Source organism: Ranitomeya variabilis, chromosome 2 (genome assembly GCF_051348905.1).
Source record: "Ranitomeya variabilis isolate aRanVar5 chromosome 2, aRanVar5.hap1, whole genome shotgun sequence".
NCBI lineage: Eukaryota > Metazoa > Chordata > Amphibia > Anura > Dendrobatidae > Ranitomeya > Ranitomeya variabilis.
Genome location: NC_135233.1, coordinates 625641857 through 625668046, shown reverse-complemented (window position 1 = coordinate 625668046; position 26190 = coordinate 625641857). Strand labels below are relative to the sequence as shown.

General features: G+C 49.2%; 1 protein-coding gene across 6 annotated transcripts; it reads right to left on the bottom strand.

Moving 5' to 3' along the window:
- Nucleotides 1–25571, bottom strand: CCDC102A (coiled-coil domain containing 102A). Of its 6 annotated transcripts, none has more exons than XR_013221734.1 (10): nt 25369–25571; nt 23959–24647; nt 23629–23804; nt 17560–17668; nt 16521–16637; nt 16229–16438; nt 15829–15999; nt 8840–8943; nt 219–943; nt 1–18 (listed from the first exon to the last, which is right to left on the bottom strand). XR_013221734.1 is itself a non-coding variant. In XM_077289016.1 (9 exons), the coding sequence occupies exons 2-9, from the start codon at nt 24493–24495 to the stop codon at nt 817–819; spliced, it is 1551 nt and encodes a 516-aa protein (XP_077145131.1). In that variant the 5' UTR covers nt 24496–24647; nt 25338–25571; the 3' UTR covers nt 73–816. The 6 variants fall into 6 exon arrangements, 3 of the variants coding, with proteins under 3 accessions (XP_077145131.1, XP_077145130.1, XP_077145132.1); XR_013221733.1 differs by lacking the exon at nt 1–18 and adding an exon at nt 36–138; XR_013221732.1 differs by lacking the exon at nt 1–18 and adding an exon at nt 40–58 and having other exon boundaries at nt 139–943.
- Between the last annotated feature and the right edge of the window lie 619 nt (nt 25572–26190).

Below are 26190 nucleotides of genomic sequence, written 5' to 3'. Positions count from 1 at the left end.
TACAGATCCAGTATATACCTGCTGCTCAGCTATAATCCATTATAGATCCAGTATATACCTGTTGCTCAGCTATTGTCCATTACAGATCCAGTATATACCTGCTGCTCAGCTATTGTCCATTACAGATCCAGTATATACCTGCTGCTCAGCTATTGTCCATTACAGATCCAGTATATACCCGCTGGTGGGCTACAGACCATTATAGAGCCAGTATATACCCTCTGGTGGGCTACAGACCATTATAGAGCCAGTATATAATGCAGATACTACACCATACCTTATATTCTCTAGTTGGGAGTAGTGGAGCATCATGTACCCGTCAGGGTACTACATTCATTACAGTTTTGTGTATTTCTGCTGTGAGTATATAGTCTATTAATAGCTTTTAAATACATATAGTCCAATGTATTGCGGTCACAAGGTCGGTTCCAGCTGGATGGATTTATAATAAGGTGGATATTAAGGGATCTTGGTGAATCAATGCGGTGAAGAGCCAGGTCCAGCTACTGCTGACGGTGCAGGTGTGCTGTGTACCGGCTATGGACATCTGTATAGACAGTGGTCATTTTGCGCCTGAATGTGCAAAGCTTGGAGGCTGCCCAGGACTGTGATTCACATTGTGCATCATAGGAAGGTAATTAATTGGGGCATGATAGGAGCCCACTCCAAAGGCAGGCCACCCGCTTATCACGGACATTAAAGAAGGTGCAGGTGGAGGATACTGTGGTCAAACACTGGCGGCACAGCTGCTCCTCAGCCCCTATGAACACGTTCATGGATCGGACCTCAGTCCTCTCAGACATGGGGCAGCCAATGCTACGGCACTTGGATCAGAAGATCATCCTCATCAGGGTCGCTTCCTGTCTCCCCGGGGTCATCATTGCCAAACCGAGAGGTGCATAGCTTCCCAAATAAGGGAGGAGGGTTCTGCTGGCGCCGCAACCTGTGGATGACAGTTATTAAATAGCCCCAGGGCCACTACGGAAAAACAGGACAGTGACCATACAGAATATGACACCCTCAATGGATGGATGAAGTCTATATATGTATGGGGATATAGGAGGGGTCTATATATGAGGACACAGGAGGGGTCTATATATGAGGACACAGGAGGGGTCTATATGAGGATATAGGAGGGGTCTATATATATGAGGATATAGGAGGGGTCTATATATGAGGATATAGGAGGGGTCTATATATGAGGACACAGGAGGGGTCTATATATGATATAGGAGGGGTCTATATATGAGGACACAGGAGGGGTCTATATATATGAGGATATAGGAGGGGTCTATACATATGAGGATACATGAAGGGGCTCTATGAGGATATAGGAGGAGTCTATACAGGAGGGGTCTATATATGAGGCTATAGGAGGAGTCTATACAGGAGGGGTCTATATATGGGGATATAGGAGGAGTCTATACAGGAGGGGTCTATATACGAGGATATAGGAGGGGTCTATATATGAGGATACAGGCGGGGTCTATATAAGGATACAGGAGGGGTCTATATATGAGGATATAGGAGGGGTCTATATATGAGGATATAGGAGTGGTCTATATATGAGGATACAGGAGGGGTCTATATATGAGGATACAGGAGGGGACTATATATGAGGATACAGGAGGGGTCTATATATAAGGATAATAGCAGGGGTCTATATATGAGGAGTCTATATATGAGGATATAGGATGGGTCTATATATGAGGATATAGGAGGGGTCTATATATGAGGACACAGGAGGGGTCTATATGAGGATACAGGAGGGGACTATATATGAGGATACAGGAGGGGTCTATATATAAGGATAATAGCAGGGGTCTATATATGAGGAGTCTATATATGAGGATATAGGATGGGTCTATATATGAGGATATAGGAGGGGTCTATATATGAGGACACAGGAGGGGTCTATATATGAATACAGGAGGGGTCTATTTATGAGGCTATAGGAGGGGTCTATATATGATATAGGAGGGGTCTATATATGAGGACACAGGAGGGGTCTATATGAGGATATAGGAGGGGTCTATATAGCAGGGGTCTACATATGAGGATACAGAAGTCTATATAGGAGAGGGGTCTATATATGAGGATACAGGAGGGGTCTATATATGAGGATATAGGAGGGGACTATATATGAGGATTTAGGAGGAGTCATATATAGACCCCTCCTCATATGTAGACTCCTCCTAAATCCTCATATATAGACCCATCCTGTATAGACGCATCCTATCATATATAGACCCCTCCTATATTCTCATATATAGAGGATTTAGGAGGAGTCTATATATGAGGATATAGGAGGGGACTATATAGGAGGATATAGAATCATACAATGATAGAGTTGGAAGGGACCTCCTGGGTCATCTGGTCTAACCCCCTGATCAAAGCAGGATTCACTAAATCACCTGACAGGTGTCTGTCCAGCCTCTGTTTGAAAACTTCCATTGAAGGAGAACTCACCACCTCTCGTGGCCGCCTGTTCCACTCATTGATCACCCTAACTGTCAAAAAGTTTTTTCTAATATCTAAGCTGTGTCTCCTCCCATTCAGTTTCATCCCATTGCTTTTAGTCTTTCCTTGTGCAAATGAGAATAAAGATGGTCCTTTTACAATGTGACAGCCCTTGAGATATTTGTAGACAGCTATTAAGTCTCCTCTCAGTCTTTTCTGGAAGCTAAACATTCCCAGATCCTGTAACTGTTCCTCACAGGACATGGTTTGCAGACCGGTCACCATTCTGGTCGCTCTTCTCTGAACTTGCTCCAGTTTGTTGATGTGTTTTTTAAAATGTGGTGCCCAAAACTGGACACAGTAATCCAGGTGAGATCTGACCAAAGAGTAGAGGGCAATAATGACTTCACGTGATCTAGACTGTATGCTTCTGTTAATACATCCCAGAATTGTATTTGCCCTTTTTGCTGCTGCATCACACTGTTGACTCATGTTCAGTCTGTGATCTATTAGTATACCCAAGTCTTTTTCACATGTGCTGTTGCTTAGCCCTATTCCTCCCATTCTGTATGTTTTTTTTCATTTTTATTGCCCAGATGTAGTACTATGCATTTTTCCTTGTTAAAAACCATTCTGTTAGTTGCTGCCCACTGCTCCAGTTTATTTATATCTTTTTGAATCCTCTCTGTTCTCTAGTATTAGCTATCCCTCCTAGCTTTGTGTCATCAGCAAATTTAATTAGTGTACCCTCAATTTCTTCATCTAAATCATTGATAAAGATGTTAAACAATACAGGGCCCAGGACAGAACCCTGCGGTACCCCACTTGAGACATTCTTCGAACTGGATGTGCAGCCATTTACGACCACTCTTTGGGTCCAATCACAAAGCCAGTTATGTATCCACCTAACAGTTGCCTTGTCCATTCCATACTTAGTCATTTTTTCAATAAGGATTGTGAGAGAAATGCTTTGCTGAAGTCAAGATATATCTACAGCATTTCCCTGATCCACACAGTCAGTGATTCTGTCATAGAAGGAAATTAAGTTAGTCTGACATGACTTATTGGTTACAAACCCATGCCGACTCTGTTAAATCACTTCATTCTTATCCAGGTACATACATACATGTTGTTTAATAATTTTTTCAAAGATCTTTCCTGGTATAGACGTCAGACTCACTGGCCTATAGTTCCCTGGGTCCACCTTCTTCCCCTTTTTGAAGATAGGAACGACATTTGCTCTTCTCAAGTCTTCTGGGACTTCTCCTGTTCTCCAAGAATTTTCAAAGATTATGGAGAGTGGTTCAAAAGTTTCTTCTGCTGCTATATCCTTCAGTACTCTGGGGTGTAATTCATCTGGACCTGGAGACTTGAATTAATTTATGTTACCTAAGTGTTTCCTCACTATCTTTGTTTATAGATATCCTGGATTCTTCTACTCCTTTAATAGGACAGTGAAGATCAGTTGATGTTACATTTCCTTTCTGAGAGAAAACAGATGCTAAATAGGAATTTAAAAGTTCGGCCTTCTCAACATCCTTTCTTACCATTTCATCATTTTCATCCTGTAAAAATCCTATAGCATCTTTGACTTTTCTTTTACTTTTGACATATCCCCAAAATCCTTTTTTACTGCTTTTGACGTCTCTTGCAAGCCTTAATTAATTGTCAGCTTTAGAAAATCTGATTCGTGCCCTGCAGGTGCCAATATGACTCAAGATGGGGCTAACAGAGCAAAATATCATCCAAATAAAGACTCACATGCCTACCGATCAACGGCCTTAGGATGTTGTTAATTAAATTTTGAAAGAACGGCGCAGCATTTGTAAGGGTATGTTTCCACGTTCAGGAAACGCTGCGTGTTTGATGCTGCGTAGAGCAACAGCGTCAAACACGCAGCGTCCAGATGTTACAGCATAGTGGAGGGGATTTCATGAAATCTCGTCTCCACTATGCATTAAGATGCATGCGGCAGTCACGCGGAAACGGACATTCGGCGCGTCATTTCAGAACGCAGTATGTCCTTACAATGCTGAAACAACGCAGGTGACCTGCCAGTGACCTCAGGTGCAGATTTGGTCAGGATTTTACCAGCGTAAAATCCTGACCAAATCCTGATGCAATCCTGAACGTGGACACATACCCTAAGGCCGAAAGGCATAACTAGACACTCAAAATGACCTTCCGGGGTGTTCAAGGCTATCTTCCATTCATCACCTTCTTAATCAGTGATCTTATTAATCTCCCTGAAATCCAGACACAGCCTAAGACCCCCATCTTTTTTTTTTACAAAAAAGAACCCCACAACGACAGGGGACTTGGAGGGTCTTATATGACCTGCAGCAAGACTAGTCTGCAGGTATTCCTTTATAAGGCCTCCCTCTCGGGAATCGTCAGATTAAATAAACGACTCTTAGGGAGAGTAGCACCTGGGACGTACTCAATAGCACAATCGTAATCTCTATGAGGTGGTAGAGCTTGTGACTCCACTTCTGAAAATGCTTTCCAGAATTCCTGAATGGCTTCAGGTAGCTCATTTTTCACAGCAGCAATATGTATATCACAACATTTCCCATAACACTCCTGACCCTAGGATCTTATCGTACTTGACGACCAGTCCAGTACAGGATGGTGCATTTTTAACAAGGGTAACCCCAGGACAACTGGAAAAGGCAATTTATCAAGTAGAAACAAATCTAAAGATTCCTGGTGTTCCATATTCAGTGAGTGGAAACCCGGTGACCTTTTGAGAAACGCACCCATGCTCTAGAGGTGTGTTATCAATCGCCACTACAGGAAAAGGACATGATAAAGGTACAGAATCACTTATACTTGTCTAGAAATTGTTGATCAATCATATTAAGTGCAGAACCACAGTCCACCATCACTTGAAAATCAATCGAATGACCATGACAGGTAGAACTACCAGAAAAATAAACTCCTGCCGGCCGTAAAAATGCAATGCGAAAGTGAGGGTTATTCTGATTGACCTTTTTTTTCCTATTTTCCTTGCTTATGCTTCCTCCACATTGCTTAATAAAATGGTCAACCTTACCACAATAAAGGCATAGCCCCTCAGAGGATCTTCTCTGCCTTTCCTGGGAATGAGAGGACATCGCTCCAAGTTGCATCAACTCCCCACAGTCAACGGGGCTCTCCAGCAAAATTGAAACCTTCTCCTCATTCTAGTAGTATAAAGGAGAATTGAGAGTCAAAACTGGCCAATGTAAATTTACAATCAGTTGAATTTTATTTCCAAAAATCAAATACATAAAGATACCTTTATGTATTTGATTTTTGGAAATAAAATTCAACTGATTGTAAATTTACATTGGCCAGTTTTGACTCTCAATTCTCCTTTATACTACTATTTGTATGAAGAGTCGCCATTTATGTGCTACCTATAACTGACGTCTTATTTTTTCCTTCTCCTCATTCTGTCTACCTCTCAATCTTCTATCCACCCGGTTAGCTAATTGCATAGCAGCCTCAAGCGTAGCAGGTGCAGAATATGCAATGAGCAAATCTTTAACCCTGTCATTCAAACCTGCTAAAAACTGACTCTTGAGTGCTGGATCATTCCAGCTGACCTCTGCAGACCATCGTCTGAACTGGGTACAATATCTCTCAGCGTCGCCAGAACCCTATTTTCAGCCGCCTGAGTTCTGCCTCGGCTGTAGTGACCCGATCAGGATCATATAATACCCCCATAGCAGAGAAAAACGCTTCTACTTACATCAAACAAGGGTCATCCGGACACAATGAAAATGCCCAAACTTGCGGCTCACATTTTTAAACGAAAAAATTCCTGCAGTTTACCAGAAAACCATTCAGGCAAACCCACGTTAGGTTCTTCAGAGAGGATTCCAGGGCAATTACTCATGTGCTGTTGTAAGCTGACAACTTCCAACGCTAACCCTTGCAGACGCTGAGCAAGATCTTGAACGCTGTTCATATTGCAGAAATCCGGGAGGTTTTTTTTTTTTTATACTTCTTTCTGGCTGGACAAACTGTTACGGATCTGCAACACAGGACTAAGGTAGAAGGGGGAAAACTGACCCTGCACTGACTAGGCTGAAACCCTACGATGGAGTGGGCGGGTCCTTGCTAATAGACCCACCGACGATCCTAGGTTAATCTCAAGCGAAGACCTATAGATAAGGGGAAAGGGTTCCCTAAAAGAATAAGGACTGGGTACAAAAAAGGGTCACCTCCTAATAGAAAACACAGAGAAGGCTGTAAAATCCAATAGAAAACAGAAACTAAGGCTAGCAGAACCAGAGGTACCAGCACTGCACAAATAACACACATACAAGACAAAGCAAAGCACCAAGCCAGAACCACAGCTGATTAACAGATGTCCAGCAAGGAGTGGGAGGCAGGTGCTGGTTAATAAAAAGTGATACAAACACCTGACCCAAGACAAACCCAGCACCAGAGGAAAAAGACCAGCAGCCAGAACCACACAAGAAAATGGCGGATAGTCACAAACTAAACAGATTCTAACACTTCACTCTTTTTGGAATTGTTAACGATTGTGCTTTGAGAATCTAATTTTTCAAGATTTCCCATCCTTCCTGGACATTTTTGTCCTTAAAGGGACTCTGTCACCTGAATTTGGAAGGAACAATTTTCAGTCATATGGGCGGGGTTTTCGGGTGTTTGATTCACCCTTTCCTTACCCGCTGGCTGCAATATTGAAGTTCATTCTCTGTCCTCCGTAGTACATGCCTGCACAAGGCAATCTTGCCTTACGCAGGCGTGTACTATGGAGGACAGAGAATGAACTTCAATCCAATATTGCAGCCAGCATGCAGCCAGCGGGTAAGGAAAGGGTGAATCAAACACCCGAAAACCCCGCCCATATGACTGAAAATTGTTCCCTCCAAATTCAGGTGACAGAGTCCCTTTAAGGATATCCAGCCATTGGATCCCTCCGATTCTCTTTCGGAGTCCCTTAAAATCTGCCTTTCTGAAATCTAACCTTGAAGTCTGAGTCTTCACATGTCTTCCTCCTCTAGTTATCCAAAATTCTAAAATAGCATGGTCGCTACCTCCTAGGGTCCCAGCCACCTGTACCTCCTCAACCATTTCATCCCTGTTTATAAGGATTAGATCCAAGGTAGCAGATCCCTGTTTTCTCCCCTACCTTTTGGAAGATAAAGTTGTCAGCAAGAGAGGATAAGAATTTGTTTGACCTGTTAGTTTTGCCTGAGAGAGATTCCCAACAAATGTCTGGATAGTTGAAATCTCCCATGACAACTCTCATATTTTTTGGAGAACTTGGCCATTTGATGCATAAAGAGTTCATCCATATCTTCAGCTTGCACAAGCGGCCTGTAGTAAATGCCTACAATGGTGTCCTTTCCGTTGTTCTCTCCTTGTATTATTACCCAGTTTCCACAGAACTCCCAGTCTCTGAAGCCTGGATCTCTGTGCAGATTTACGCTTTTCTAACATACAATGCGATACCTCCTCCTTGTTTATCAAGTCTGTTTCTTGCAAATAAGTTGTATCCTTCTAGCCTTGTATTCCCATCATGTGTATCGTGCCACCAAGTTTCAGTGATTCCAATTACATCATATATCTTCTCCTGTGTTAGTAGTTCCAATTCTCGTTTGTTGCCCATGCTTTGTGCATTCGTATAGAAACATTTTAGTTTGTGATTGGTTTCTCTTTCTCTAATATTTTTATTATTTAGATTTTTTTGTCTTTGTTCTTCCCTTCCACTTCTAATAGCAGAGTTCTCAATAGTATTTGTCAGGTGTATGGCTTTTTCTGGCCTTTTGCTTCCCTTCCCACATTGTTCTAGTTTAAAGCTCTCCTGATGAGTGTAGCAAGACGATTTCCAAATACATGTAGGGGGTCTATATAAAAGGGGACTATATAGGAGGAGTCTATATAGGAGGATATAGGAGGGGACTATATATGAGGAGATAGGAGGGGTCTATATATGAGTAGATAGGAGGGGTCTATATATGAGGAAATAGGAGGGGACTATAGAGGAGTCTATATGAGGATATAGGAGGGGACTATATAGGAGTCTATATGATGATATAGGAGAGGTCTATATAGGAGGGGTCTATTTAGGAGGAGTCTATATCTGAGGATATAGGAGGGGTCTATATGAGGATATAGGAGGGGACTATATATGAGGATATAGGACGGGTCTATTTAGGAGTCTATATATGAGGAGTCTATATGAGGATATAGGAGGGGTCTATATAGGAGGATATAGGAGGGGACTATATAGGAGGATATAGGAGGGGTCTATATAGGAGGAATCTATCTATAGTGTGTAAAGATACATGAGGGGCCTATAGGTCTATGCTGTTTGCCTGTGCTGGCCAGATATATGTAGACATTTCCCATCATGCACCTGGACTGTAGATGCTCCACTTGAACCTGCAGGTTTTCATTCATTTCTGTCTGTTCATCGAGTGATCGCTGCAATTTTCGTATCTGATTCTGCGTCTCGTCCAACTGTAAGGAAAAGAAAACAAAAATCTTCAGTCCACTGCGTCCGTCAATCCAGCAAGTGAGAACGCATGAAAGCCCTGACAACCAATCGGCAGTGTGGTGAAATATGTGTATATATATCTATATGTGTGTAGTGGCATATGTCTAGGGTTATACGTGTGCCTAGTGATAATGTAACATCTGCCCTGAAGGCAAGTCGCACCTAGGTGTTAACAGGTACTTCCTTGGGATTAGTAGACATTGTGTCTCCCTATCTCACCAGGAGGTCTAGCTAGGGCCGAGAAGAAAGGGAACCTTTGGCACCTTCTAGGACTTGGAGGGGGGATGCTAATTGCGGCCGGAGGGCATCTATTCCTGAGAACCTTTTCACAAGTATCGCAAGAGAAAATAATGTATTCATTGGGGGTGCGGCCGTGGCCCAATCAAACAGGCAGCAGTTATGATATTGACCTGAGGGGCCAGTCTAGAAACCTGACGTCCAGACCAAAGTTATAAATTTAGGCTGCAGACAGAGAATTGTGTTCACATGTGAGGGCAGCCTGAGAAGCTGGTGTGATCCAATCTACATTCGTCCTACCCTCAGGGAGCAGAAAGCAACTACCAGTTAGATAATTTCTGTAAGTTTCTCCTGTTTATTTTATACTGTTTTGCATAAGTTGTATGTCTTTTTATTATCATATTTTTATACCTTTTTCTTATTGTAAGCATTGAACATTTTGTTATTAAAGTATAAGACTTTAACAAGTTGAACCTTGAATGTTCTAAAAGAATCCATAGCCTAAGGTGTGTGAGCCTTATGAGTGATAGGCATATTTTTATTAGTATTATTATTATTTCTGGGACTCATCGCCCGTGTATTCGATGAGTGGTGGCAGCATGTATGAGCGGGTGTGTGGCCTGGGTCGGTGTGTGATTTATGCTCCCATTACAGCATAGGACAGAGGTTGAATGCTGGACTGAGAGAGGGGAGATAGATTAACCCTTGCAGGCACAACCCCAAGTCACGTGTGAGAGCGGGCACGTGACGAATTAGTGACACCACAGAGAAGGGATCCGTGACAATTGGTGGCAGCGGTGGGAAATAATTATTTCTATTAGAGCATTAGTGCATGGTTTAAGCAATTATTCCCTGTACTAAAGAATTGATATCCATGAGCAAAGAAGTTCTGACCGACCTCTGTGAGCAGAGAGGAATAGAGACAGCCGACAGATCCAGGGAGCTGCTGATACGTGCTTTGGTCGAGCAGGACAAAGAGCAAAGTGCTGGAACATCTGGGTAAGGAGAGAGCCCACCACAGAGAGACCCAGCAATGCCAGCTCTTACACCGGAGATGCCTGATGGAAGTGTCAGCAATGCCAGTGCTGAGGAACCTATGGACTGTACTTTGCAAATGGACTTACAACGGCTGGGAACAAGTGATCCCAAACTGCGCATGCAGCTGATTCTACAGTACCGACAGGCTGCTGCTGCAGAACGCCGGGAGAGAGCTTTTCAGCTTCAGATGGCTCAAATAGAGCGGGGTATCAGTCCTCAGATAACCCCCTCCCAGGACATAAATCTAAGGAGACCATGTCTAGAAAACTTCCCTGTGATGGAGAAGGATACGGACTTAGATACTTTCCTGCGGGGATTTGAAAAAAACTTGCAGGCAGTACCATCTACCCCGTGAGCAGTGGGCACAGTATCTAACCCCAGGGTTGAGAGGCAAAGCCCTGGAAGTTTTTGCTGGCCTCCCACCAGAGCTAGATGCGAACTATGAGGCCATAAAAGAGGCCCTGATCCGGAAATACAACCTGACACCAGAAGTGTATCGGAGAAAGTTCCGGAACCTACAACGTGGATCAACTGACAGCTATGTGGATGTTGTGAGCACCTTGAGGACCACGTTCCACCAATGGATTAGGGGACTTTCGGGTAACAGTTTTGAGGACTTAACGGATCTTATGGTCAAGGATGAGTTTCTTCACATGTGCCCCACGGAAGTACGACAATTTGTGTGTGATCGGGAGCCACAAACTGCGGATCAGGCTGCAAGGATTGCGGACTGCTATGTGGCTAACAGGATGCCCGAGGTGCGGAAGCCATCGGGATTCAGCTGGAGGGGAGGTAAGCCAAATGGGGACCCTTCTCCCTCTGCCGGCTGATCACCAGTGCTGTCCAAGCCCACCTTCTATGGGGCCCCGGAGAATAGACATTCTCTAGGTGATGCACGCCGGTGCTTCTCCTGCAACAAAGTGGGACATGTTAGCGCTGTCTGCCCTGATAGGGAGAAACGCCCAACTACCACCACAAAGCCGTATGTGCTCCCGTCTGTCCTCTTTGTAGCCGACTCTGATGCGAGGGCGAATGAGAACTGTCAATCTGTCACTGTTGGCAATAAAGTCACCATTGGTCTCAGAGACACTGGGGCAGAGGTGACCCTGGTGCGTCCAGCCATGATAACCCCTGCCGATATCATACCAGGAAAGACTGTCTATAACCGGGATTGGAGGGGTCAGCCCTGCCGTGCCCATGGCCCGTGTGTACCTGGACTGGGGAGCAGGGAAGGGACTGAGAGAAGTGGGAGTATCAGAGGCGATTCCCACCAATGTGTTGCTAGGCACGGACCTGGGGAGGATGGTGTCCCACTATGTTCCTCCCTTGCAAGTAAATGATGCAGAGAAGGTGGAAGAAAGTGACCCACCTGAGATCCCGTGCGAGGAGGGAAAATGTCCCAATGCACAGGACTGTAATTATGTGGCGGCTGTGACCCGGAGTCAGGAGGCGGCTCAGACTCAGGCCCAGAGATTCGAGGATGAGTCTCAGACAGAACTGCCAGGACAGGAGGCCCATACTGTGGTCCCGGAGCCTCCATACATGGCAGACCCACCAAGGTCCCCGATAACAGACACTGAAAACTCCGCTGCAGACCAGGGCCTGGCAGTCACACTAGGCCAGGGCCTGCAGGCTGACCGTCAGAGCTTCCAGGAGGCCCTGCAGACAGATGTCAGTCTGGAGGAGCTCAGAGGTCTTGCAGATCGACCCCCTGCTGCTTCTGACAAAGAGAGAGTATACTGGGACCAGGGCGGACTGTATACAGAGACTATTCCCACGGATACTACAGAATCTTGGGACTATGAACGGCGGCTGATCGTCCCTTATCCATTTAGGGAACAATTATTGAGAATTGCCCATGAAATTCCTTTGGCCGGGCACCTTGGAGTACAAAAGACTAAAGTTTGCCTGACACATAACTTCTATTGGCCCAAGATGGGGACAGATATTGCCAATTACTGCCGATCGTGTGTAGTTTGTCAGAGAGTTGGAAAGTCTGGGAATATACAGAAAGCTCCATTGATACCACTGCCTGTGATCGATGAACCTTTCCAGGGAGTGGCTGTGGATATCATAGGGCAACTTGCAATCCCTAGCAGCTCTGGCAAAAAGTACATCCTCACAGTAGTGGACTATGCTACACGATACCCGGAAGCTGTGGCACTATCCTCCATCCGAGCAGACAAAGTGGCGGATGCTTTACTGACTGTTCTCTCGTGTGGGTTTCCCCAGGGAAATGTTGACCGATCAGGGAATTCAGTTCATGTCTGATCTGATGGAAAGCCTCTGTGAAAGAATACAAGTACAGCATTTTGTGGCCAGCGCCTATCATCCCCAAACCAACGGACTCGGTGAGCGGTTTAAGGGAACATTAAAGCAAATGCTCAAAATGCTGGTGGAGACTGAAGGGAGAGACTGGGAGCGGTACCTCCCCCATCTGTTTGCCTACAGAGAGAGGTACCCCAGGCATCTACTGGATTCTCCCCCTTTGAACTGGTTTATGGGAGGAGGGTCAGGGGGCCACTTGATTTGATTAAGGACTGTTGGGAGGACGACCCCAGAACTACTGGAGTCTCAGTGGTCGAATATGTACTGCGGCTCAGAGAGAGAATGCAAAAACTGAGCAACCTGGCCCATGAGAACGTGACCCAGGCCCAAATCAACCAGGTCTGGTACGACCATAATGCCAGACTGAGGGCCTACGAGGAAGGGCAGAAGGTTTGGGTGTTGGTCCCTATGTTACAGAATAAATTGCAGGCCGCATGGGAGGGACCATATACTGTACATAAGCGGCTGAATGATGTTAATTATGTGGTGACACTAGATGAGCATGCAAAGCGTCAGAAAGTGTTTCATTTCAATATGTTGAAGGCACATCATGCCAGGGAGGCCTGTGTCTTACCTGTCTGTAGCCTGCCTGAAGAGGTGGAGGCTGATCTGTTACTGGATGTGGGGGCTGGGACTCAGTACATGGAGTCCCTGGAGTCAGCAGTTTAACCCTCAGCTATCCCACAGTCAGAGGTCTGAGCTGATGGGGGCGCTCAGCGAGTTCACCGAAGTCTTCACAGGGGAGCCTGGGAGGACACACTTAGCAGTTCACCATGTGGACACTGGTACTAATACCCCAGTACGGCAGTCTGCATACCGTGTCAGCAGAGGTGAAGGCACACATGAGGGAACAGGTAGAGGAGATGCTGAAACTCAAGGTGATACAAAAATCCCAGAGTGCCTGGGCCTCGCCTGTGGTTCTTGTCCCTAAAAAGTACCGTACTACCCGGTTCTGTGTAGACTACAGGAAATTAAATGTACTGACTACATGTGAGGTCTACCCCATGCCGAGGATAGATGAGCTGTTAGAGCAGCTAGCTAAAGCAGCGTACCTTACCATCATGGACCTGAGTAGGGGATACTGGCAGATATCCGACCAGAGAAGCTCAGGAGATGTCTGCCTTTATAACGCCATTCGGGCTGTTCGAGTTTCTGGTGATGCCCTTTGGTATGAAGAATGCCCCTGCGACCTTTCAGAGGTTGGTCAATCACTTATTGGAAGGATGTGATGGTTTTGCTGTCGCTTATCTTGATGATATAGCCATCTTTAGTGATTCTTGGGAGGAACACCTCGTACATCTTTCTCAGGTGTTGCAAAAGCTTAAAACTGCAGGTCTTACTGTTAAGCCAGGGAAATGTCAGGTAGCCATGCGGGAAGTACAATACCTGGGACACCAGGTTGGGGGAGGACTGCTAAAACCTGAGCCAGGGAAAGTAGAAGCCATTACAGCCTGGGGCACCTCGCGAACCAAGAAGCAGGTACTGTCCTTCCTGGGTACGGCTGGCTACTACAGGAGGTTTGTACCAAACTACAGTGCTTTGGCCAAACCGTTAACCGATCTGACCAGGAAGAGACTTCCTAAAATTGTCTCCTGGAGTCCTCTGTGAGGAATCATTTTCTGCCCTGAAGTCGGCAGTGGTTAGTTCACCCGTCCTGCAGGCCCCAGATTTCACTCGCCGGTTTGTAGTGCACACAGATGCCAGCATCTATGCGCTAGGTGCAGTTCTCAGCCAGGTGAACCAACAAGGAGAGGAACACCCAATTCTTTACCTAAGCAGGAAACTCCTGCCCAGAGAAGTGGCTTATGCCACCATTGAAAAAGAATGTTTGGCAATTGTGTGGGCTCTGCAGAAGCTGCAACCATACCTCTATGGGCGCAACTTCACCGTGATCACAGATCATAACTGTGATGAGGGAACAGCCGGCATCTTGGACGGGCATACTAGCAGAGATTGGCGTGACTCCATTTTGTCTCCTGGTCACAGGTCTGCAGAGAGGAGTGCTCCTGGCCCCCACCTTTTCTAATGAATAAAGTTCCTTTTAGTATGGTAATGGGCTGAGTACCATGTAGCAGGCAGTTGGCATTTCAAAGCCTGAGTGAGGAAGCCACACCAGCAGGGGACATAGAGGTGCCTGAGGGGCTTAATTAAAGCACGCATGTCAAGTGGCCACAGGATGCACATCTATTATGGTATTATGGCTGTCCAGTCGAACCGTCCCCAACATGGAATCGTGAATTATGGACGCATTGTCCGAGGTACCGGCTCATAAAAAATATCCCCCTCGCCCTAAAGAAATTGCGCATCTGAAAGTGCGACTCCCGGGCCCGTGGGAGCTCTGAAACCCGAGATATAGTGATCAGCCTCCCACAGCAACCAAATGGGTCCAGGTTTGATCCCTGTACGACCGGCAGAACAAACCACATGCGCTGCTACTGCCCGTGTACTGATCCGATCATCCTGAGAGAAGTTATCCCATTTATTAAATATTGGAATAAATCTTGCAGGGAGGCAGAGGGGTGGAGATTGCTAAGCCCACCCAGCTAGAGGGGGAGGGACACAGCAGGGTTAAGAGCTGGGACACTTGGAGAGTGGGTCAGAACAGAGGAAGATTACTAAGGAACTAAGGAACAGGGCATATACCAGCCACAGTCCCTGTGCGACCGGCAGAACAAACCTCATGCACTGGTACCGCCCGTGTGCTTATCCGATCATTCTGAGAGTAGGTAAACACTACATCACCAGCCTGTACATAGTGTAAGGGGGTGTGGTCTCATGTCACTATATCAGTGATGTCATCACCGGGGCGGAGCTGATATCCTCTTACACTATGTATAGGCTGGTGATGTAGTATAAGGGGTGTGGTCTCATGTCACTATATCAGTGATGTCATCACCGGGGGCGGGGCTGACATCCTCTTACACTATGTACAGGCTGGTGATGTAGTATAAGGGGTGTGGTCTCATGTCACTATATCATATTATTTCCATGCATTTGTTAGCACCCTGCTTCATCGTGTCATTTATATTTTGATGGTTGTGCGCCTGATACCTTTATCAATGTCACTATATCAGTGATGTCATCACCGGGGGCGGGGCTGACGTCCTCTTACACTATGTACAGGCTGGTGATCTAGTATAAGGGGTGTGGTCTCATGTTACTATCAGTGATGTCATCACCGGGGGTGGGGCTGCAGCTTTGAGGGTGGAGTTTAGTAACTTTGACCCTTTATTTCAGGGTCTCACCTGGTCCTCCGCCTGACCAAGCTCCTTTTTCAGTTCCTCCACTCGGAGCCGCAGTTTCTTCACCTCACCCTCCAGCTGTTCTCCGCGGCGGCTGGAATGAGCGAGTTCAGCTGATTTCTCGTGGTGCTGCTTCTTCAGCTTGGCATGATTATGTCGCAGGTCGGACAATTCCTGGGATTCAGAATGAAAGTTAAAACAGGGCGGCAGTAGGAAGCCCGCTGATGACCGTGATGAACGTTGAGCTCTCCAGGTGAGGTGGTATGAGGGGCGGGATGGGGCGGAGCACTCCCATGAGGGAAGGGTTTGTGGGTGGAGATTCCCCATGTGGGCAAGACATGTGTAGGCGGAGCGCTCCCGTGTGCGCTGGAGCTCCCCAGGACGCCACACACATCACCCTCACCTTGCTCTTCTCCAGGAGCTCTGCCTGTACGGTCTTCAGGTCAGTGTCCAGGGCACTGGCCGCCTGTCTCCTCTTACGGGTCAGGATCTCTTCCAGGTCCTGGATCTGCAGCCGCAGCTTCTTGTTGTCCCTTTCCAGGCCGATCTTCTCTGTCTCTAGCCTCTCGCGCCGGCCCCACTCCTCGGCATTCTCTGCCTGCAGCCCCTCCATCTACACAGAGCACAGAGAGCTGCACATGAAGCCGCTGGCTCTGCACACAGTGCTGACAGTTGTGGTCTTACTCTGCCCGTACCTCTGCCCGCAGCTCTGCCAGCTTCTTGTCCATGCTGCAGCGGACCCCGAGCTCATCCTGCAAATCTTCAGAAATCCGACCCAACTCGTCCTGGTGCCGCTCTCTGAGGAGGGTGAGCTGCAAACAGGGGTCACTTCTAGAGAGGAAAAAGTTGACTCGCAGCACTCCAGCCACCGTTCTGCCAGTGACCACCAGGCAGGAGAGCTGAAACCTAGTCCCTCCTCCAAGCAGTCTCGGCTCCTCTTATTAGCCCGGCGGGAATGGACATCATCACTGCAGGGTGACACACACACAACGCCGTGTCTACTGGGCTAAGGGAAGAGCTGAGACTGCCGGGAGGTGGGACCCGGTCGCAGGCCTCTTGCCCAGCATTCTTGGGTAGAGTTGAGCGAATTTGTTCGGATTTGGTCACCGAATCTGAATTTGCCATATTTGTACCCTATTCGTGCCGAATGTGTTTGTTGATCAGTTTGGAACATATAAGGTAATTTCTACTCTATTCTAATGACGTTCAGCTGTGTTTGACGAATATTGCAAAAACAATATTCCCTGCCGATAGGATTCGGAACCGTATCCAAAGAAATTCACTCAACTCTAGTCATGGTCAATGGCCAGAGTCCTGCTAATCACTATAGCAATCCTCCCCAGGTCAGTCCCTATGGTCCACATATATAGCCCCTCCTCTATCATCTATTGACTCCGCCCCTCTCCCAAATTACTCTGCCCACATCACAATATACTTATATAGCCCCTCCCACAATCAGATGACCCCGGAGGCACCTCCCAACTCTAACATTCTAGGATTCTATGAAGTGCTGTGGTCAGGGTCATCGTGTCCAACCTCCTGCTCAATGCAGAATTTACTAAACCATCTTCCCACCAGCGTCCTGACTGGATTGTGGAGGGGTTCACAATTTATAAAGACTCCACCCACATCAGAACCATACACCGATATAGCACCTCCCCAATCTGATGACTCCGCCCACACCCCACTATGTATTTATATAGCCCCTCCCCCCGGCACTGGGCAGTTTCTTACCTGAGTGACGGCCTCCTGCCTGGACTTGCTCAGCTCCTCGCATTTCTCCCTGCAATGGCTGACCTCTGCCTCCATCCTCTCGATGGTCTTACGCAGCAACATCTTGTCTCTATATTAATGTCACAGGAGACACTGGGGTCATTAGTCAGAGCAAACCACACAAATCAGTCACTGACATCTAAAGAGTGTTCTGAGCATGACCACCATCCGCCCAGCGGGAGTCCCGATCCTGACTGTGGTGAAATATGTATATATATATATTGTGGCATAGCGACTGGTCATGTGATTAATGGACGGTATGTATCGCAGAGGTGGGTGGCACTGTGATGGAAGCCTGGGTATGTTTTGCTCAAGCAGATCTACTGCTGAGGGATTTGTTTACATTGGGAAGGCTTCCAGGTGATTGGAGAGATGGGTGGGTTCAGTCACCTACAAACCCACCCAAAGAGGCGTGTCTGAACACGTAAGATGGTTTTGTGTGTAAGGACCTGTGGTGATGTCACACTCACCTGACTGGCCATGTGACAGGTACCTGGGTGTGGTTACACCTATGTAAAGGAGGTGTGTGTAGCACATGGTGTGAGTGTGTGGGAGTCTGTCAGGGTGGACACACTTCGATGTGTCCTGGCTGGACACTGCAGAGTAGCCTGTGTGTTGGACGGTTCCACGTGGGGACAGACGTCCTGAACAACACACAGAGACCATATTTAGGCTGGAGAGCCTACGTGCTGGACATAGCACAGTCTGTGTGCCCACAGACCTGAGAGAGCGGAGCTCTATTATGGACATTGAGGAATCATCTGTCTGACGCAAGACTGTTTACCTGTTGTTCTTGTTGCAATGTGGTTTATGGAGCAATAAACCCTGTGAACTTTTAAGGAAACGTGTCTCCTGAGTGTCACCCGTCGCACCTGAGCGAGTACAACCCCTACAGTTGGTGTTTCGAATGCGGGCAACAATCCAAGGAGCACATGTTGCAGCGCTGGCTGGTCTGAGCAAGAAGAGTGGACGGTCTTGACAACCGTGAGTAATACTGACCGGGGTCAGTGAGAACTGCTGTTTATGGGATACCTCTGAGGAGAACAGGGATCCGGGAACCTGTGTGGCTGGCAGGTAACAGACAGGAGTCTGTGTTATTCTGACCAAGGTCAGTGAGAACTGTTGTTTGTGGGATACCTTTGAGGAGAAGAGGGTTCCAGGAACCTGTGCGGCAATGACAGGTAACGGATGGAGATCCGTGATGTACTGACCGGGGTCAGAGTGAAAAAAGAGAGAGACATTGTGTTTGGGCACCTCTGATGCCTAGGGGTGTCCAGGAACCCGTGAAGGTTGCCACCGGGTAACGGTCTGAAAACCGTGTATTATGCTGATCGGGATCAGTGAGAAACTGTGTTTGGGCTGTAAAACCGGGTGTGTAACAGACAGAAGTCTGTGCTGTGCTGACCGGGGTCAATGAGTTTTTTTTTTTATATAAAGCACGTGTGCAGGTGCTTGCTGTGGACCGGCGAGTCCATGCATTTCTTTTTTTCTTCTCTGATCAACTTGCTGTGGCTCGGCGGGGCCACGAAGACTGAAGGCGTCTGGCGGTAACTCGGCGGGGTTACGAAGTTTGCTGTGGATTGGCGGGTCCACGAAGTCTGCGGTGCAGAGCCTTGTGAAGTGTAGCTGCAGTTGCAGAAAAAAGAGAAAAAAAAACAAAAAACAATTGCTGGACTAGGTGGTGCAGACTCAAAGGGCCAGTGCCGACCTAAAGAGACATATACTGTGGAACTGTTAGGGCTTGAGAGTACTGTGGGGAAGTCCACAGAGTGTACCCCAGAGTGGGGTGGTGTCCCTAAAGGGGGTGGAGTCCCAAAAACAGAGCGGTGACCCAAATAATTATGATTGGCCAAAAAGGGGCCGGGCATCCCAAAAAAGGGGCGGCGTCCCAAAAGGGGGTAGTTGCCCAAAAGGGGGTGGAGTCCCTAAAGAGGGTGGTGGCCCTAAAGGAGAAAATAGCCCACAAGGGGGTGGTGGCCCTAAAAGGGGCGGAGTCCAAAAAGGGGATGGTGACCCAAAAAGGGGTGGAGCTTTCAAAAGGGGAACAGCAATGTTTGTGTTTTACGTATTCCGAGTGCGGCATAGACTTCTCGTTTGATGACAGGCCGCAGGTGTGTACTGTTATGTTACACCGTGAAGGAGTATCTGGACTGCTGGACTCAAAGAGTCAGGTGACTCTGACAGGAACTCCTCTCGTCTTCTGTCTAACCGACAAAAAGGTCAATGTTCGCTGCATTCATGGGGTCACTGTTGACTATGCTGTGGACAGAGTGATCATTGATATGTCCAAAAATGTAAAGTGCCAAGATGGCGGTATAACACCAGACTTGTTCTACCCCTTTAAGAGGGGCCGGGACTTTGTGATCTTTGAAGACGTATGGGAAGTTGACGCAGTGTGGGGTTGTTCAGAGGAGAGACAGAATGGTCATATTGAAGCCCCACTACAGCAGCAGGCTGTGGGGATTCCTGTTAATGGGATGTGTAAAGAGGAAGTAGCGCCACCTAATGTCAATAGTCCAGAGTTACGGGTGACCGGAAGAAAGTGTGGGTCTGACACCTGTTTAAGTGGGGACTTGTTGTTCCAGGATGACAGGGTGAGAGGGGGTAACTCCTATTCAGACTTTGACTCAAACGCAAGGGGAAAAGAGTGCAGTAAGGGGAAGCCGAGTAAAAATGACACATCTTCATCTCGTCGTGGGGGCCGCGGAAAGACGGGGTCACGTGCAGATCACGTTATCGTCCCTGATGAGGGGGTCACTTTATCTCTGTCAAACCCTAGCACTGAGGTAGTTAGTGACGGGCTGGGGTTAGAACAAACCTGTAGTAGACCCATATCTGCAATGCCCGGGAAGAGTGAAATGGCTCAGTATGATGAAGTACCTGATGCTGAAGAAACAGGTGGAACTCTGAAGAGGCAGAGTGTGGGTGGGCAAGAGACCCCATCTGAAAATCTAATTAAAGAGGTGATGGTGCGACATGTGCTGGCCAAAAGACAGCAGGACCATGAGACAGAGCTGCTTAAAGAAATAGTTGAGCGAGAAAGGGTCCTGAGAGAGGTGATTGAGCACAAAGTGGGTGAGCTGGAGAAGGAAGTCTCTGAGCTCAGAGGTCACCTGTCATCATGTCAAACCATAAACCATAACCATAAGGCCGTATTAAAAGATATGGAGGTGCTCAGAGAGGCCCAAGAGAAGAATCAGCAGGAGCTTCTCCAGAGAGAGGATGAGCGTCGCTGCTTGGTAGAAGAGCAAGATAAAGTTCTCCAAGAGCTCAAGACAAAGGAGACTAATCAACAGCTCCAGAAATCCACGGATGACCGGGAAATCGAACTGTTGCGCTCTCCCAATCTGATCGCTATGAAGGAGAGTGAGCTGGAGAGGCTGACCAAAGAAGGGGCCTCCATGGAGGAAGAAATCCAGCAAGGGAAGTGCCACGCAGGTGGCCGAACAAAGGATGAGGAGGTCCAACGATATGACCAAGGTGAGACTTTGATCTTCAAGTGCGTAATAGACGTACCCAAAGACATGCAAGAAGCGTGTGCCAGTGAGGAGGTGCATGAAGCGTTTAAAAAGGCGGTTGAAGCGTGTAGGGTGCACTGGGCATCTGAGACTCATCAACTGGTCATACTGTCGACTAGGGAAGTCACGGTGAAGCGGGTGGCTGTCCTGAGAGAGATGCATCTACAATGCCACCGCACAAAACAAATGATCATGTTGAAGAATAAGGAAGCCGCTCGACGTCTGGAGCTAGCAAGAGAAGCTCAAAGTCGGTTGGGTATTGTAGAAGATGTCGTGCAAGTGCCCAGAGGTCTGGTGAGGAAAGTCATCGGAAGATTTGGCAAGGTGATGCAAGAGATGGTGAATAGGTCCGGTGTTATGAGAGTGAGCATTCCGGCTGATGATGAAGCCCAGGTCGTGGGTGAAGATGGGATGGTTCCATTCCTTGTCATCGGATCCATGGAGAGCCTTGAGAATATCCAAATGCTCCTGGGGTATCGTGTGGCATACCTGAAACAGATAGAGCAGCTAAGACGTGAGAGGGAGCAGATCAATATAGAGCTGCAGGGATTGGCAAACAGATTGTCACCACCTTCAACTCGCGGTCTAGAGAGACGAAGAGGTTCTCTAAAGACTGGAAGTCCTCAAGCTGAAGCTAACATAGGGTATAGAGATAAATTGAAGAGCTGCTCTCTGAAGAAAGACAATAGGAGAGATCAACAACAGAGAGGGAACCGAAGGTGGCCAGATGGAAGAGCTAGAAATAGTGACTCCTCAGTTAGTTCAGGGCTCAGTGACCTAAGCGGGAGATCCTGTAGCAGAGGAAATGACAAGGGGTCATCTTTATCAAAGGGGGTGACGGAAATGGTTGACGAATGCTGACAAAAGGGTTCAGTAACAGGCCCTGACTTTGACAGACGGTTTGACTGTCAGGGACGACAGAGAAGGATCTCTGGTCGGGTAATAGAAAGTGCCAAGCCCCACGGCTTTAGGCAGAGGGGGGGAATATGTGGCATAGCGACTGGTCATGTGATTAATGGACGGTATGTATCGCAGAGGTGGGTGGCGCTGCGATGGAAGCCTGGGTATGTTTTGCTCAAGCAGATCTACTGCTGAGGGATTTGTTTACATTGGGAAGGCTTCCAGGTGATTGGAGAGATGGGTGGGTTCAGTCACCTACAAACCCACCCAAAGAGGCGTGTCTGAACACGTAAGATGGGTTTTGTGTGTAAGGACCTGTGGTGATGTCACACTCACCTGACTGGCCATGTGACAGGTACCTGGGTGTGGTTACACCTATGTAAAGGAGGTGTGTGTAGCACATGGTGTGAGTGTGTGGGAGTCTGTCAGGGTGGACACACTTCCATGTGTCCTGGCTAGACACTGCAGAGTGGCCTGTGTGTTGGATGGTTCCACGTGGGGATAGACGTCCTAAACAACACACAGAGACCATATTTAGGCTGGAGAGCCTACGTGCTGGACATAGCACAGTCTGTGTGCCCACAGACCTGAGAGAGCGGAGCTCTATTATGGACATTGAGGAATCATCTGTCTGACGTAAGACTGTTTACCTGTTGTTCCTGTTGCAATGTGGTTTATGGAGCAATAAACCCCGTGAACTTTTAAGGAAACCTGTCTCCTGAGTGTCACCCGTCGCACCTGAGCGAGTACAACCCCTACAATATATATATATACATCCGCTTACATCCGCTGCACATACATCCACCCATGCCGCACATACAGCCACTGCATATACATCTGCTGCACATACATCCACCCATGCCGCACATACAGCCACTGCACATACATCCGCCGCACACACATCCACCCATGCCGCACATACATCGCCCGCACATACATCCGCTGCACATACATCCACCAATGCCGCATTCACATCCTTACATACATCTGCTGCACATACATCCACCCATGCCGCACATACATCCGCCGCACACACATCCACCAATGCCGCATACACATCCTTACATACATCCGCTGCACATACATCCACCCATGCCGCACATACATCCGCCGCACACACATCCACCAATGCCGCATACACATCCTTACATACATCCGCTGCATACATCCACCCATGCCGCACATACATCCACTGCACACACATCCACCCATGCCGCACATACATCGCCCGCACATACATCCGCCGCACATACATCCGCCGTCCACACATCCTTACATACATCCGCCGCACACATCCACCCATGCCGCATACACATCCTTACATACATCCGCTGCACATACATCCACCCATGCCGCACATACAGCCACTGCACATACATCCGCCGTACACACATCCACCCATGCCGCACATACATCCGCCGCACACATCCTTACATTCGCTGCACATACATCCACCCATGCCGCACATACAGCCACTGCACATACATCCGCCGCACACACATCCACCCATGCCGCACATACATCCACTGCACATACATCTGCTCCCACCGCACACATCCGCCGTAACTGCACACATCCAACGCCCATACACCCCCACTTCCCAGTCACTCACTCTCTCTCCTTCAGCAGAACCTTCTGACTCTCGTCCAGTCTCAGCCTCAGAGCTGTGATCCGTGGAGCCTCGTCTTCGGTGGGGTCTCTGCTCTCCCAGTGCCGGGGTCTGGGGCTGCGAGGGGTGCCTTCTTTGTGTTGCTCACAGTCCTCTTGCCGCAGGTCTACCTCCATCTCCTAGGGGTTACAGACGACTTGATGAGATGCCTCCATGTTGATCTCCTGTGGTTGCTGCCGTCTACGGATGCATCGGACATAGCCGCCATGAGGAGGCGACCACAGGAGAAGCGTACACATTCCCCCAGTCCATGCACTATCTTAGGGGTCTCACCTTGATTTTTAGGGGTTTCTCTGTGTCCACATCCCGCACCGGTTCCTCCGGCTCCTGCTCCTTGCCGCGCAGTCTCTCCACCTCTCTGCGGAGCTGCTCCATCTCGCTGACTGCTTCCTGCCGCTCTCGTTTCATTGCACTGAGCTCTTTGCTGAGGACCTCCAGCCGGTTGCGGAGCTGCCCCCCGTCCTCCCTGGCCTTGTTCCTCTCTGCTCTGACTTTGCTCCACTTCTCCCTCCAGTTGGCGGTGCAGTCTGACCACCAGCGCATGGTCTTCTCCATCTGAGCTGCTCGTGCCCTGGCCTCCTCCAGCTCTCGCTGACGGAGCTCCTCACGACTCTCCCAGTCTCCGGAAGAAGGGGGAACGACACTCTGGGGGACGGGCGATGGAGGGAGGCTCTTTGGTGAAGAGTTCGAGGAGTCTGGATGTCGCATGCGTTCAGGCTGAGAACTTCCCAAACTGCAGAGGAGCCCGGAGCTTTGTAACAGCAGAGGCGAGTCTGCAGGCTTGGGACTCAGACCACCGCTGTGGCTCATGGTGCCCAGGGGAGACACGGGACCCCCTCAGACAGCGGAAAGGCCCTGAATAGACAGTCCTAAAGATCCCAGCAGCGCCACATCCTCTGTGTACAGGCGGGAGAACTGTCATCAGCCGACAGTCGTCCGGAGGGGTAGAAGGCCCAGATATCCTGTAACCAGTCACAGAAAATAGCACTTACATGAAGAAGCCGGACCGGGGTGGAGAGGGGGGGGGGGGGGAGAAGAGGGGGCCACCGGAGCGAAGAGGAAGGTGACTGGAGCGAAGTGGGGGGCTGACCGGAGACGGGGGGCGACCAGGAAGGTGGCCGGAGCGAAGAGGGGGCGACTGGGGTGACCGGGTGGAGAAGAGGGGGTGAAGAGGAAGGCGACCGGAGCAAAGAGGGGGCGAAGAGGAGGGCTGACCGAAGACGAGGGGCAACAGGGGTGGAGAGGGGGGCAACCGGGGAGGGGGGAGAAAAGGAAGGCGACCGGAGCAAAGAGGGGGGCGATTGGGGTGGAGAGGGGGCTGACTGGAGGGGGAGTCCAGGGCAGAGAGGGGGGCAACCGGGGCGAAGAAGAAAACGACGGAGCGAAGAGGGGGGCTGACTGGAGACGGGGGGCGCAGAGGAAGGCGACCGGAGCGAAGAGGGGGGCAACTGAAGCGGAGAGGGGGCTGACTGGAGAAAGGGGTGACCGGGGTGGAGGGGGGAGTCCAGGGCAGAGAGGGGGGAGAAGAGGGGGGCGACCGGGGCGAAGAGAAAGACAACCGAAGTGGAGAGAGGGGTGACTGGGCCAGGGAAGGGGGCAACCGGGGCGAAGAGCCTAATACCGGGTGCACGGTGCGGGGAGGAGCGTAATACCGGGTGCACGGTGCGGGGAGGAGCGTAATACCGGGTGCGCGGTGCGGGTTGGTTCCGGCTCTTCTGCTCTTTCTCACCGGCAGGAGTCAGAGATTCCAGACAGAGAGCAGCAGAAAAGTTTCCAACTTCCCGTGAGTTGTAGAGACTCCGCCCACGTGAGCGTCTTATACTCCGCCCCCTCAGTTATAAGTCTCCGCTTGCTTTCCTCAGGTTCACAGCTCCCGGATGTTCCGCCATTTCTGGGGTTTCCCGGTGCGTAGGTTTAGAAACTGATCAGTGCGTGTTTTGGATCTTCCGGGTTGACTCTCCCAGTCCGGGGCGTCTCTCCCAGTCCGGGGCTCCGAGTTGGCTCTCCCATTCCGGGGCGGCTCTCCCAGTCCGGGGCTCCGGGGTGGCTCTCCCATTCCGGGGCGGATCTCCCATTCCGGGGCTGCTCGTCCAGGGCTCAGGGTCGGCTCTCCCAGTCCGGGTCGGCTCTCCCAGTCCGGGTCGGCTCTCCCAGTCCGGGTCGGCTCTCCCAGTCCGGGTCGGCTCTCCCAGTCCGGGTCGGCTCTCCCAGTCCGGGTCGGCTCTCCCAGTCCGGGGCTCTGGGGTGGCTCTCCCAGTCTAGGTCGGCTCTCCCAGTCTGGGTCGGCTCTCCCATTCCTGGGCAACTCTTCCAGTTCGGGGCTCCGGGGTGGCTCTCCCATTCCGGGGACGGCTCTCCCAGTCCGGGGCTCCGGGGTGGCTCTCCCGTTCCGGGTCAGCTCTCCCATTCCGGGTCGGCTCTCACAGTTTGGGTCGGCTCTCCCAGTTTGAGGCTGCTCTCCGATTCCGGGGTGGCTCTCCCAGGCTTCGGGGCTGCTCTCCCAGT